Source organism: Helianthus annuus, chromosome 16 (assembly GCF_002127325.2).
Source record: "Helianthus annuus cultivar XRQ/B chromosome 16, HanXRQr2.0-SUNRISE, whole genome shotgun sequence".
In the NCBI taxonomy this organism is placed as follows: Eukaryota; Viridiplantae; Streptophyta; class Magnoliopsida; order Asterales; family Asteraceae; genus Helianthus; species Helianthus annuus.
The window spans coordinates 183,735,432-183,750,135 of NC_035448.2; the positions used below are offsets into that span (position 1 = coordinate 183,735,432).

The 14,704-nt window shown below is 35.9% G+C and overlaps 1 protein-coding gene across 2 annotated transcripts; it reads right to left on the reverse strand.

Annotated features, from left to right (window-relative positions):
- Positions 1 to 784: 784 nt before the first annotated feature.
- Positions 785 to 5,287, reverse strand: LOC110916669 (signaling peptide TAXIMIN 1). Of its 2 annotated transcripts, XR_004883166.1 has the most exons (3): positions 4,917 to 5,287; positions 2,183 to 4,840; positions 785 to 984 (listed from the first exon to the last, which is right to left on the reverse strand). XR_004883166.1 is itself a non-coding variant. In XM_022161364.2 (2 exons), exons 1-2 carry the CDS (start codon positions 5,024 to 5,026, stop codon positions 4,717 to 4,719), a joined length of 234 nt encoding a protein of 77 aa, XP_022017056.1. In that variant the 5' UTR covers positions 5,027 to 5,161; the 3' UTR covers positions 4,583 to 4,716. The 2 variants fall into 2 exon arrangements, 1 of the variants encoding a protein (XP_022017056.1); XM_022161364.2 differs by lacking the exon at positions 785 to 984 and having other exon boundaries at positions 4,583 to 4,840; positions 4,917 to 5,161.
- Between the last annotated feature and the right edge of the window lie 9,417 nt (positions 5,288 to 14,704).

A 14,704-nucleotide genomic window follows, 5' to 3' on the forward strand; every position in this document is an offset into this window, starting at 1 on the left:
GGGTAGCTCCTATGGTCGTCGAACCATGGGTCATAGTCTGGGGGATGGGGTGCTGGTACTCTAGGGATTTCAGCTGGGTCAAAAGCAGGTGCTGGGATTTGGTTTTTTGGGTTGGTTTCAATGTCCATAAGTTGTGTTGGGAATAAGGGTAGTGGTTGGGGTGCTATGAGTTGTTCTAGGTTCGGGTCGGCGGCTGTAGTTGCTAGTATGTGAAAGTTTGCTAGTCGTCTATTGATCATATCCTAAGTTTGAGTGTTCATTTCTCTATTCGCGGCTGCTAAAGCTCGCTGTTGCTGAAGTTTTCTCATCCTTTTTCTACGCTCGTGAGCTCCTCTGCTGAACCATCCTCTCTTCTTGGGAGGGAATGGCTCTTCAGATTGTGCTTTGAATACGAAAATCCCTTCTTCGGTGTCAGCCGAATACCCTGAGGGGTTGGTTGGGAAGAGGTTCCTTCGTCCCTAGGTGAGCTGGATAACTGACGATAAGCGTCTGAGGGTCCTTGGTCACTCATACTGTAAACTAACAAATTGTCAAATAACACAAAACAATAATATATAGGTAGGCACGTAATCACGTAGATTATTTCCTAACATAATGAATAAAATTTTGGTGTCAGCAGAACACTTCTGTGGCTGAATCAGTGGCTGTAGCTCTGATACCACCTTCTGTCGCAACCCCCGTCCCCTTAATCACCCGGGAACGGGCGGCCGCGAGCCAGTATCAGTGGTATCGGTGTTTATCAATTTGGCTGCGGAATTTACATCAGGACCGTAGTTAGAAAATATTTTATCAGAGTAAAATACCACACTTTTATAATATTAAACACATAGGAAATTCCCAAGTTTACATTACAAACATGTTTATAGGGATAAACCCTATTTTATTTAATAAAACAATTTCTTTATTTAGATAACTTTTATAGCCACTTTTCCAAGCCTTCAGTGCTGTCCAGCTAGCTTTTATTTGGCTTTCACATTTTCTTACCTGAAACGCGTTTAAAAACATTTTGTCAGTGGGAAATACTGGTGAGTGAATCCCAATTTAATCAAGATAGGTTTTATCAGTTTACAGTTATTGAGGGCGATCTCGCAATTACATTTGTTTATTTTTCTACTTTAATTACCACACACGGTTCTGTCAACCCGACTTGTGGTCATGTTACTACTCATAGTGTAATAACAAATTTTGTATACAAAACCCCAACATACCGATGATAATTGTAGAATACAAATACTCAATCACTGTTTAATATAATGTAAAACATTTAAGGTTTTGTAAAAACCGTTTGCAAAAAGGTTCACAAAAAGGAGATTACTCACATTGCATCTATCAATGTGAGTAATCTCCTGTTAAATAAAACATAAGTGTTAGCTTTCACTTTAGAGAGGGTAGTGACCCTATTGGACTTCTATAGCGGTTACCCCAACATATGTTCACGTGAAGTTTTTGATGAAATCTTTCACACAATACGAAATCTTTTTATTAGAGTACGAAATCTTTTGATGAACAACTATGATGAAAATCAAAGTTGAATAATTGTTTCTTCAAACTCTCTCTTAATCTTCTTCTTTCAATCAGTGCAAGTTTTTTTTCTTCCATAGAATTGTACGTATATACCTAAATATTCAAACTATGGCAACTAGATAAACCACTAGAAAAAATAGGGATATTTCCTAATACAAATTTTCAAAAAGTAGAAAATACGAGGGCTGATTGTATTTATTTATAAACTTCAGGGAGGAGTGCAACCAGTAAAATAAAAAAATGAGAGTGCATTTAATAACACCAAACATGAAAGCCTATTATTTAATGCAAGTGACCATTTAAAAAACATGAAAGCCTATTATTTAATGCCAAGTGACCATAAAGTGAACATATGATTATTTGGAAGTCTATGTTTTTCGAAACTTTTTCAATGTTTTGGAATGTTAACATAAATTTTCTGTTACAAACTCAACATCAACAAAGATATGGTTGTATTATTAATGAGTTTCTTTAATTAGTTAGGAATAATAAAATAATACAAAATGCAAAACAAAAAAAAGTTTCTTATAACAAACTAATCTTCACACGTTAGATCCACCAAAAGATTTAAAGTAACATCCTAAATAAAAACTAAAAAAAAAAAGAAACATTCCTAACCGTAAGTTCATCTAACAAAGTTTTAGCCAAAAAAACTAACCCCAGCCATGTCATCTTGAACTCCATTAAAATTATTCATCTTCAATGTCATCGGAACTCCAATCCCTGCCAACCGAGCAACATCTATCGGTATACGCTAAAGGTTTAGAGCAAAAAGAAAATTAACAAAAATAAAACATAGGTGTAAAAAAGTAAACACCAATAAAGTCAAATCTCAACACATCTATCAAAGAACCCATGACATTGTGAAATCAAACTTACGTCTTAGCTTAAGCTCCTCAAACATATAAGTGACTTTGGGATACTCATATTGTATATATCTTAGGAAAGGGTCTTTTTTCCTAAGATATACATAACCACTTTTCTAAAACGTTTATTTAAAATCATTTGATCACCATCTTAGCAAAAGAAAGCAAGAGCATGAATAGATACTATTAAATTCAAAGAAAAAATATCGAACACCTTGTTTAAGATAATAACACTCAAGATCATTTGAAAACTAATGTAAATTGCTGGATATGATCTTGCAATGGTATCAATCAAGAGTTTTGTATTCGGGTGGAATCCAAACACAAAACCCGATTCAAGAACAATAAACACAATATGATATGAATGAAAAACTTATCTTTGCATACACCAAAAGATGTCGAATACAAAGAGAACTTGTGTTTCGGCTAGCTCTATTGCTTCCAAAAGCTGATTAACCATAAATGACACAAGGGTTATCAATGTATATAAAACCAAACGGGCCTAAAGCCCCTACCAAGGCCCAGCCGAAACCAACTAACCAAACCACTACATTGACCCAAAACCAACTAAACATAAATCAACTAATTACATAACTAGTCCAAACCAACTTATGTATTTAACTCATTATGCATAAACCTTCAGGTTCTAATAACCAATTTACAGAGTGCTAACTACAAAAGACATCCATCTTTTTAGCATTTAGCTCCCTATTTAACTTTTATCAAAATTAGGACTTGAAAGATCTACCTTAATGGCCTACCAATTAAAGTTAATCTGCTTAGTGCTAACTACAAAAGGCATCATCCATCATAAAAACCTCATACCAATTTACCTGTTTCTATTTTTATGAAAATAGATGGGCCTAAAAAGATTAACCCAGAAAGTAAGAGCATATAAAAATTGAATCTAAATGGAAGGAGTGGGTCGGGCAAAGCAGTAGTGCAAGACCAAGGCGACGCTCAAAGACTCCAATAGCAAGCTAGTGTAATGGGTGTTTCCCCATAAAAATAATACTTGACCGAAATCATTGTTCTTGAAAGTCCAAAACAAATTTAAAGTTTGTTTAAATTAGACCAAAATCATTGTTCATGAAACTCCAAAACAAATGTTCGACTATTTGTTAGTGGTCTAAAACACTAAACAAAATTAACGAAAAGAATCAGAAAAGGAAGTTAAGTAACTTTCTTGATGTCTTTTCAAAGGCTGATAACATCTCTAGAACATATGTTCCTTTACCTGTCCCCAAGTTATAAACTTCGCAACCTAGAATTAAAAAAAAGTAAGATTATATAACTTAAGAATGAGCTGAGGCTTGTATAAGGTTGGCACGATTTAACCTTTTAGGCAGTCAATCCTAAGTAGCTCATGACTGGCTCAGACCGTACACGCTATGTCACTTAAGCTTTGCTTATCGGGCATAAAAATGGAGAAAATGATCTACCTATGATATGATCAGAAAGTTTCGCCAACGCAGCAGTATTTCCATCTACTAAATGTACAAAATGGATGTAATTGCGCATGTGATTATATAGAAATTAAATAACTATAAGAAAACTTAGAGAACGACATAAAAGAATCATTTCAAGATATCAACAATCCAATACCTTGGCGAAAATGACCCAATTATAACCACTGACAAATGGCCGCTTTAGGGTGTATGTTAACTCACTGCCTCACTTGTTATTAGAGTGTGTTTGAGGTTGAGTTTTGAAGGAGATTTTTAGATTATTGAGTTTTGAAATCATAAATAATTAGTTTTGAGTATTTGGGTAAAAAAATTAAAAAATTGATTATTTGCGTTTAGAAAGTTACAAAACGCAGTTTTCCAAAAGCAGCTCCCCCCCCCCCCACTTCAACAAAACGCAGTTTTCCAAAATTTTATTATTTGCGTTTAGAAAAGAATTTTCACTTGTTTATTTTTTTTAAATATATATTTGCCAAACACTCAAATAGTTAATTATCTGATTATTGTGATATCAAACAACATAATCAAATCCAAACACTATCTTTCAACATCATGTTTTGTTACAGTTAATCACTTGCCTACTTAATATAGGTCTAATCTATATGTATGTTCAAAAAATATATTTTTGATTTGTTTTTTACCCAAAATATCTATATATTTCGGATATTTTATAAAATATCTAATTTTTTCTATAAAAGGAATCATCGGACCATCAACATAAACTGATAACAAATAGGATCATAGACAAACTAATAACATATACACGGTTACTCAAATCTCGAAAATAAACTTAACTAACAACAAGCAAATAACCAAATTAATAATATCATAAAAGCATCCAAAAAATGCTAATAGCAAAATTAACAAGGAATCTTGGATGTGAACCATCCCATAACATGAATTGGAGCTTTGATCAGCTCAATAGCAAACTCAACCAACACCGTAACGCATAAACAGCACGGACATATGCATGTCAACAGCAATCTGTTACAATACAAAATTCTGCGTATTAGATCAAACCTGTTAAACAAATTAGTGAAAGAGTTATCGTTTAACGTACCCGACGATCCAGATGATAGCACCGACGATGGATAGAAGAAGAGAAAGTAGAGCAAAGGGTAGACCGAGTAAGAAGCCCAAAGGCCTGCAATCACCATCTCCACAACACATTTTTGGTTGCTTTGTGCTAGTTCAAGTTGGTTTAGAATTGCTACATGCTAAAATAGGTAATATGTCTTTTTGTATATGACAAAAACAGTCCCTTAACTATTTCTTGGGTGTCTCTTATAGTGATTAGGAGATAAGATGCGATAGATAAATGGAGAGCAGCTTTCTTTCTTGTTGTTCCCAGGCTGTTGTCCTAATTATTCCCAACTTTAACAGCTAGAGGAATAATTAGCTTCGAATATCTTTAAAGTTTAAAGTCTAGCTAGGGATCATAGCAGTTGTATAGGCTTGAACACAACTCGTGATGGGTGTATTAAATAGAGAACAATTTTAAGCAGAGAACCATCAGAATTGCGTTAGCATTTGTACATAACGGTTACCGGATATAGTGGGAGTGAAGTTAAAGTGATAAGTATGCATGTTTATTTACTTCTAATAGTTTTCTAGCTAAACTAACTTGTTGGGTTGAGATCCTGTACAAACAGTGCTAATTATAAGAACCGTAAGAATAGATCTGAACCATTGATAATTTAAATCAAGGGTTGATATTGATTATAAATAAAACCCTTATAATTAAAAATTACTACTAACAAATTAGGGGTAATTTTGTAAAATTGCTAGTCATTTTACTATTTTCCATTAAATACAAATTCCACCAAGGTTTTTTAAACTAAAATAACTTTTATATATTTCATTATTTTTTTTAAAAAATATACCATAAAATCAAGTATTTTTTTATCTTTAATATAAGTACCATATTGCTATACCTTTTTTGTATTTATAAAAGTGATTTTTAAAAAAGTTAACAAAAGATGTTTTATAATTGTGCTGATAACGTGCTGATTATGTGTTAATTACAAAATAATACAAACAAACATCAAAAGTAGATATAATCAGCACATCTGGTGTGCTAATAATGGAGAACAATTGAGGATGTTGTGCTAATGTCGTTTATGTTGAAAATGGAGAACGATTGAGGACGATGTGCTAATAATGAAGAACGATTAAGGATGTTATGCTAATTATATAGTGTTGTGCTGATTATATTTTTTGTAATTATTTTTAATTAGCTATTATTAAATATGGTCAAAAGGTCTAAATTACCCCTAAACTAATTTTTTATTGATGGACACTTGTCAATTATGTGTTGGTTCTTACGGTTCTTACAAACTTAAGTGTTTGTATTTGATCCCATTCCCTAACTTGTTATGTGTTAAATGGTCTTTTTTTGGAACGGCAAAATTCCCCATTTTGACCACCTCAAGACTCGAGCTCCCACCACTAGCCACCCCAAGACTCGAATTTCCCATTTTAAACGGTCTTATGTTATATACAGGGGCGGACTCACATAGAGCGGGTTCAGGTCCCGGACCGCAATGTTTTTTTTTTTAATTAGTAGATTCGGTATATTAAATTTTATAAGGACCCCATAAATATAAATAGGTGGACACCATAAAAAGAAAAGGAAAGAAAAGGAAAGCTGGTGTAGTTCATGGGTTCCATCCTTGTATAGCTCGTTTTTTCTATATTTTTTTTTAAAATCTAATTCAAACATCGCTCTGACTGACCCGAACGAGGACCGACCCATTGAAAAAAACTTGGGTCCGCCACTGGTTATATATTGTACATTTTACCTTAACGTACAAGCGTACGTAATGGCAAGTTCGCACATTATAAACCCAGAAAGGAAATCTCGCATGATGAAAAAAACCAAAGGTCGCATGTTCAAAAAAAAGTCGCATGTTAAAAAATAGAAATTTCGCATGTTGAAAAAGAAGTCGCATGTCGTTCCAAAAAACCAAAATCGCATTATAAACCCAGAAAGGAAATCTCGCATATTGAAAGAAACCAAAGGTCGCATGTTAAAAAAAAGTCGCATGTTCAAAAAAATAGAAATTTCGCATGTTGAAAAAGAAGTCGCATGTTGTTCCAAAAAACCAAAATCGCGTGTTCAACAAAAATCGCATGTTAAAAAAAATCGCATGTTCGAAAAAAATCGCATGTTGATACTGCATCTAATACGCATCGTACGTTAGGACAATTTGTACAATTACCGGCCTCTATATTTATATTTATATTTATATAACTAGCATATTCGTTTACGCCCACTAGCCTAGTCAAATGCAGAGTATCAAACTCAAACTTGAGCCTGTTTATTAAATAAGCCCACTGTTAGGCTTGAGCTTAATTCAATCATGCTTGACTAAAGTAGAGCTTTTAACAAATAACTTACAAGTGGCCTACCGCACTTACACCCTTACACTCGGTCTATGTTGAGAATTAATTCAAACTCATGCATGCACGTGTCCTATGGAACTGATTCTATCGTTAAGTTTATCTTTAAAGTTGTTTCCTATTTTCTTGTTCTTGTTTGAATAAAGCCTATTGGATATAGTTGTTATGATCTCCAGTTTTCTAGGCTAGTAAGTTGTCTAGTAGTTGTCTATTTAAGTTGTTCATGTAATTGTGGTTGTATCCACTTTTCAATTCAGTGAATAAGAAATCAGTTCCACATCTCAGTTTGTTATTGATTTGTGTTTGTGTTTGTGTTTGAGGGTTAAGATTCCAACAGAGTGGTATCAAAGCACATGCTCTATTCTTTGTTTACTGAAGTTGAAAAGCTATTTCCAATCCGACCATGGCTGAACAAGTTAATACTCTCCCTATGGCTCCTACTCCGATCCCTGTGTTCAAGGGTGAAGGGTACGAGTATTGGAGTATTAGACTGAAAACTATTCTGAGATCAAGAGATCTCTGGGATTTGGTTGAGACTGGTGTTGATGAAGCTGAAAAAGATCAGGGAAGATTGAAGACAAGTGGAAAGAAGGATGCTCATGCCATGGCTGTCATACAACAAGCTGTGCATGCCCAACTGTTCTCAAGGATTGCTGCTGCTACATCAGCCAAATAAACATGGGAAATCCTGAAAATGGAATTCTAGGGTGATACTCAAGTGAAGTCAGTAAAACTACAAGGACTCAGGAGGGATTTCGAGAATCTGTGTATGAAAGAAGGTGAATCCATTGGTGATTATTTCTCAAGGGTGATGGGAAAAGTGAGTCAGCAAAGATCATATGGTGAGACCATCTCTGATCAGACTGTGGTTGAGAAGATTCTTAGCAGTCTTACACCTAAGTTTGATTATGTGGTTCCATCAATAGAAGTATCAAATGATCTGACTACCCTCACCCCGTGAAATTGATGGGATCCTTGCAGTCACAAGAGCAAAGAATTAACAGTAGGGGTGGTGACAAGATAGAAAGGGTTGATGAGCAAGCCTTGCAGGTTTTTCAAGACACAAATAGGAGTCCACAAGGTGCTGCTAGAGGAAGAGGACGTGGATTTGGAAGAGGTAGAGGTAGATCTACTAAACGAAATAGAGGGCCTCAATGTTACTTGTGTAACAAATTTGGTCATATAAAAAAGGATTGCTGGTATAATGAGGAAGGCCAGGCTAATGTTGCAGAAAATGATGCATAAGATGATGACAATGCTGCTGAGGAACTACATCTCTTCATGATGTTTGTTCCCACCAATCAATATGCTCTCATGGCTAACTCAGGTTCTAATACTAAATCAACATGTCTTTGGTTCTTGGATTCAGGCTGCTCTAACCATATAACAGGCAATAAAGACATCTTCAGTAATTTGGATACTACATTCAAATTAACTGTAAGACTTGGTGATAAGAAAGGTCTGTCAGTTGAAGGGAAGGGGTCAGTCAAGATTACTCTAAGCAGTGGTGGCTACAGGTTACTTGATGATGTATGTTATGCTCCTAGCTTAGAGTATAATCTTTTGAGTGTAGGGCAGTTGATGAGGAAAGGATATTCCTTGTTGTTTGATGATGGAAAGTGTGTTATAAAGAATAGAGATTCAGGAGCCACCTTGATGACTGTAATGGTGGCAAGCAATAATATGTTTCTACTGGATGCATCAAGTTCTGATCCTGTGAATCTTAGCCCTACAAAGCATGTTCAGATAGTTGATGAGGTTTCTAATCTTTGGCATATGAGGTACGGTCATTATAACTCCAATGCTTTAAAGGTTCTCTATGATAAGAGAATGGTTTTGGGTATGCCAAGAGTAAAATCTTTTGGTGAATGTAATGGGTGTAATTTTGGTAAACAAGCCTTGTCACCCTTTAACTCTAAGTTGTGGAGAGCTAAACAGAAACTAGAATTGGTATATGCTGATGTTTGTGGGCCAATGCAAGTAGCAAGTTTGGGTGGCAGTCTTTATTACTTGCTATTTGTAGATGACTTTACTAGAATGTGTTGGGTTTATTTTATTAAAAATAAATCAGAAGTCTTTGGCAAATTTAAGATATTCAAAGCTATGGTTGAAAAAGATGGGAATTATGCAATTAAGACTTTGAAAACTGATAGAGGAGGTGAGTTTTGTTCTAAGGAATTTAATCTGTTCTGTGAGATAAATGGAATTAAAAGAGAACTTACACCTCCCTACACACCTCAACATAATATAATGGGGTTGTAGAGAGGAAGAATAGAACAGTGATGGGCCTAACCAGGAGTATGTTGAAACAAAAGTAGTTACCTAACTATTTTTGGGCAGAGGCAGTGGCAACTGCTGTGTATCTTATTAACATTGCTTTCACTAAGGCAGTAAATAATAAGACCCCATTTCAAGCTTGGTTTAACTATAAACCAAGGGTTGATCATCTCAGGGTATTTAGAAGCTTGGCTTATGCAGTAGCACCATCACAAGGAAGGAGAAAACTTGATGACAGATCTGTAGTCTCTCTTCTCATTGGTTATATTGATGAGACATATGGTTATAAGTTGTATAATCCTTCGACAAAAAAGATCTTTACTAGAAGGGATGTACAAATAAAGGAACAACTGAAGTGGGATTGGAACAACAAAGAAAATAAGCAGGAGTATGAAGCCAACTTTATTGATCCTTTCCCAATTAACTATGATGATACAAGTGTCGAAGTTGAAGGCTCTCAATCTCAATCCTCAAGTCAAAGCAATGATCGTGCAGCTAACAGTAGCACAAGTCCTCATGTTTCTTCTAATGAACCAGACGTCCAGGGTTCAAGTTCAAGCTCACCTTCACCTGTTCTTAAGTCTTTGAATGATGTTTATGCAACGGCTAAGAGAGTGAAAGCAAACTATGAAACTAATACTATTCATGATGAAGATGATCCTACTATTTGTCAGTTTGCTTTGAATGTTGCAGATCCAGTATGTTATTCTGATGTAGTTACTAAGGAAGAATGGAAGGAAGCCATGAATGAAGAGATTCAAGCTATAGAAAAGAATGGCACATGGGATCTTGTAAAGCTTCCAGCAGGAAAGAACATGGTTGGCTTGAAGTGGATTTTCAAAACAAAGTTGGATGCAGATGGCAAGATAGTGAAGTACAAAGCAAGGCTTGTTGCCAAGGGTTATTCTCAGCAACAAGGCTTGGATTATCAGGAGACTTTTGCCCCAGTTGCGCGTTTTGAAACCATCAGGATGATTATTGCTGTTGCTGCACAAATGGGATGGGAACTACACCAACTTGATGTGAAATCTACATTCTTGAATGGTGAGCTGTTAGAAGACATTTATGTGCAGCAACCAGAAGGTTTTGAGGTAGCTGAACAGGAAGATAAGGTGTACAAATTAAAGAAAGCATTGTATGGGCTCAAGCAGGCTCCTAGAGCCTGGTATGCAAACATTGATGGCCATTTTGTCAAGCATGGGTACATAGGAAGTCATCATGAGCCTACCTTATATGTTAAACATCTGGCTAACAATAAAAGAATAATTGTATGCCTGTATGTTGATGACATAATCTGCACAAGTTCATGTCCCAGTCTGATTGCTGAGTTCAAGAAGGTAATGAAGGATGAGTTTGAGATGACAGATTTAGGATTGCTAAAAGTTCTTTTTGGGACTTGAAATCAAGCAAACAAAGGATGGGATATTTCCAGCACAGGAAAAGTATGCCAGAGGGTTTTTAAAGTTAAAGAAGTTTGGATTGGTTGACTGTAATGCTGAAGCTATTCCTATGTGTGTTAATGAAAAATTTCAGGTTGAAGATCAAGGAGACAAGGCTAATGCCCTCATGTTCCGGAGTCTAGTTGGAGGGCTTATTTATCTAACTCATTCTAGACCGGATTTGGCCTATGCAGTGGGAATTGTATCAAGGTTTATGCAGATTCCGTCCAAAATACATTAGGGGAGCAGCTAAGAGAATCTTTAGATATGTGGCAGGGAGTTTAAAGTTTGGAATTTGGTATCAAAAAGGTAAGAAGGTGGAGCTTGTGGGGTACACAGATAGTGACTGGGCCAGCTGTGTTGATGACAGGTAGAGCATTTCAGCACATGTGTTCAAGTTAGGTAGTGGAGTAATCACTTGGAGTTCAAAGAAGCAGCAAACAGTTGCTTTGTCCAGTACAGAAGCAGAATATGTTTCTGCTACTGTTGCAACTTGTCAGGCAATCTGGATTAGGAGAGTATTGGAAGAATCTGGGTTGAAACAAGAATTAGCAACTACTCTTTTCTGTGACAACAAGGCAGCTACAAACTTGAGCAAAAATCCTATTATGCACAGCAGGTCCAAGCACATAGAATTAAAGTATCACTTTGTAAGAGAGATGGTGGCACAAGAGCAAGTTGCTTTGGAGTTTTGCAATACATATGAACAGCTTGCAGATATGTTGACAAAGGCGTTGGGTCGTGAAAGGTTCACTAGCTTGAGGCATCAGCTAGGAGTTGTGGAGTTTGAATCAAGGGGAGGTGTTGAGAATTAATTCAAACTCATGCATGCACGTGTCCTATGGAACTGATTCTATCATTAAGTTTATCTTTAAAGTTGTTTCCTATTTTCTTGTTCTTGTTTGAATAAAGCCTACTGGATATAGTCGTTCTGATCTCCAGTTTTCTAGGCTAGTAAGTTGTCTAGTAGTGGTCTATTTAAGTCGTTCATGTTATTGTGGTTGTATCCACTTTTCAATTTAGTGAATAAGAAATGAGTTCCACATCTCAGTTTGTTATTGATTTGTGTTTGTGTTTGAGGGTTAAGATTCCAACAGTCTATAGCATTCAATTACCCTTTAAAATTCCAGTTCGGGTAATGACCTGGGGGTCGGGTCAAAGATCTTTTCGGGTCACAACACATTTCTTTGTCACACTTGTAACATCTACAATGAGTTTTTACATGACACATGATCCACGGAGCTTGAAAGACATGCAAATAACCTTAGACATGCAAAAACTGTATATAACATGTAGAGCTGATTGATTGCATACGATTACACACACTCCACTAGCTAAACAAGTTCCATTTACAAATAAAACAAACAACATAACCTTTCACTAGAATCACCAAATCAAAAGCGAGACTGCAATGAAATTTTGCACCTTATGCAGCGCAGTTAAAGTTGCACATTTGCCCCGGTTTGTCAACTTCAGCTTCGGGAATAGAGTCAGTTCTAGAAAACCGAGATTTACTTATATGGAACATGAGTGAAAAAGATTTTATATAATTATGAAATTTACTTGTATAATATAAACCTTTTTGTAATCATGGGTTGGAACTTGGAAGAGTGACCGGCATCATATCCGGCTCGAGATAAACTATCTCTGTAAGTGTTTTGGTCAAAAATTACCTAAGCAATTAAGTGATCAAATTAGTTTTGTGAGGTAGTGTGCTAGTAATACTTTGTAAGAAATATGTTGGTTTGTTAGTTTGCGAAAACAGTTTCAGGATACGGCTCAAGATATAGAGCTGTATCTGTGATCAAACAATGAGCAGAAAAGTAAAGGTTGACACGTGATGTATGAGGAAAGCCCTTGATCAATCTAGATCGCCGGCATAAAACCTCGGGAGCTGACAATCGCAGCTGCCTTGTTCTTCTTATTGCTTTAAACTTCAGGATACAGTGCAGGATGTGATGCGGATCAGCTAGGTGTTACAATGAAATTTGATTACAAGTGTTTGTGTTTAGTGATTGCTAGAAGCTAGAGAGTGAAGTGTGCGAGTGAAAGTGTGTGGAAAAAGTTGTGTCTACCTATGATCCGATCAATCCCTTTATAGTAAAAGAAACTAACAAACTATCCTATTATTCCGGGATACTTTGGAATATTCCATTCTGAATGTTGGGGGCTGTTTCTACTTGTTTTCCACGTGCTTATTGACTATAAAACCGGGTCTTCAGCTCATATAACCGTTACAATGTCAATAAAATTGACCAACATCCGATATTCTCGCGGAATATGCCTTTCTCCTATTCTGACCGTTACAAGACCCATTCTTCCACCATCAACGTCCATTTTTCAACCACCTTGAGCGAATCTTCAGGTAGATCAAGTGTTTTAACGTTGGTAACTTCCAACCAACGTTTTACAAGCCAATCGTTAGTAATAGTCAGGATACTGCCTCAGGATATTACCAATATCCTGGCCCGGTATCCTGATACGGTATCCTGATCCGATATCCTGATCAGATACAAAGTCAGGATATGGGCTCAGAATTTCACCCATAACAGTAAGAATATGTTGTTCATTCAGAACAATCAAGATAAATCATTAAGTAGCTTAGCTAAGTGCCTAATGCGACGGGCCAAATGTTTGCAGGTCATGTCTATTCAGTAATGCTTAACCGAGGTCTTTGGCTGCTCCTATATATCCTTAGAGACAGTGGGAGATCTAGGATTTTTTTTCCACCGGGGTCGGCTTTTTCTAATGCTCGGATGTCTCTTAACTCGACTTCCAAATTTTAGGTATGGGTCATCGGGTCACATAAATAATGATAACTTTCTGTTGCAACCGATAATACTAGCAGTTATAGTGACAAATTCGAGCTAATCATGACCAAGAAAAGGGCACCATCAATAATCACTCACTTTTATTTTTTATATAACCTTATATTTATAAACCTTTTAAAACAGAGACGATTACAGATGAATGACGGATAGACGGGCAACAAGTTGTGCCGCTACCCCCTTCTGGATAACAAACCATACCCTGCTAAACACAAAATTCTGCCCCTTAACATGCGCGGTGTTACTAATTACCACCTGCTGAACCCGCTTGAGGAACCGTACCACGTCAGTGGCGAGAGCGCCAAAGGTATCGAAAGCGAACGGGACGAACACGTGTTAATTCTCGATGCAAGCTTTTTCGTGCAGATTAAGGATTTAAGTTCTCACTCATTTCAGTTTCTTTGGGAGCATCAATGACAATTGGAGTGCTATACGTTTTTCTTTTAAGTGATTTTATTTGCTAGTTTCCTAGGGTTTTAAGATATTTCACTGAATTGAAACCAACTTTTAAAATAACCTTATATATAACAAGGGATGTTTGTGTTTGGCGAACTATACAATTCGGCATCAATATTTTTGCTAACCTTATGAAAAAATCATAACCGTAACAAACATTCTTAGTTTTTTACAACTCCACCGAAGAAACTAGAGATTTTATTAAATGAGCTAGTTGTTGTAAAAAAATGAGGGGTTTTTTTTTTTTTCATATAATGGAAAATATGATTTTTTACTCAACTCTGGACCAAATCATTAGTGTAAGATTAAATATTTTATTTATATATATTTAATCTAGTAGCCATCATTATCATTTATATAATATGGATCAAAATATATTAAAACCTATAATAAATTAGTTGGTAATTGTTGATGGGCCAGATTACCCTAATTAACTATTTGGGTTT

Coding starts and splice junctions, on each gene's coding strand:
- LOC110916669 (XM_022161364.2), bottom strand. CDS start 5,026: ATGTGTTGTGGAGATGGTGATTGCAGGCCTTTGGGCTTCTTACTCGGT. Junction 4,841..4,916: donor GCTATCATCTGGATCGTCGG/GTACGTTAAACG, acceptor GTATTGTAACAG/ATTGCTGTTGACATGCATAT.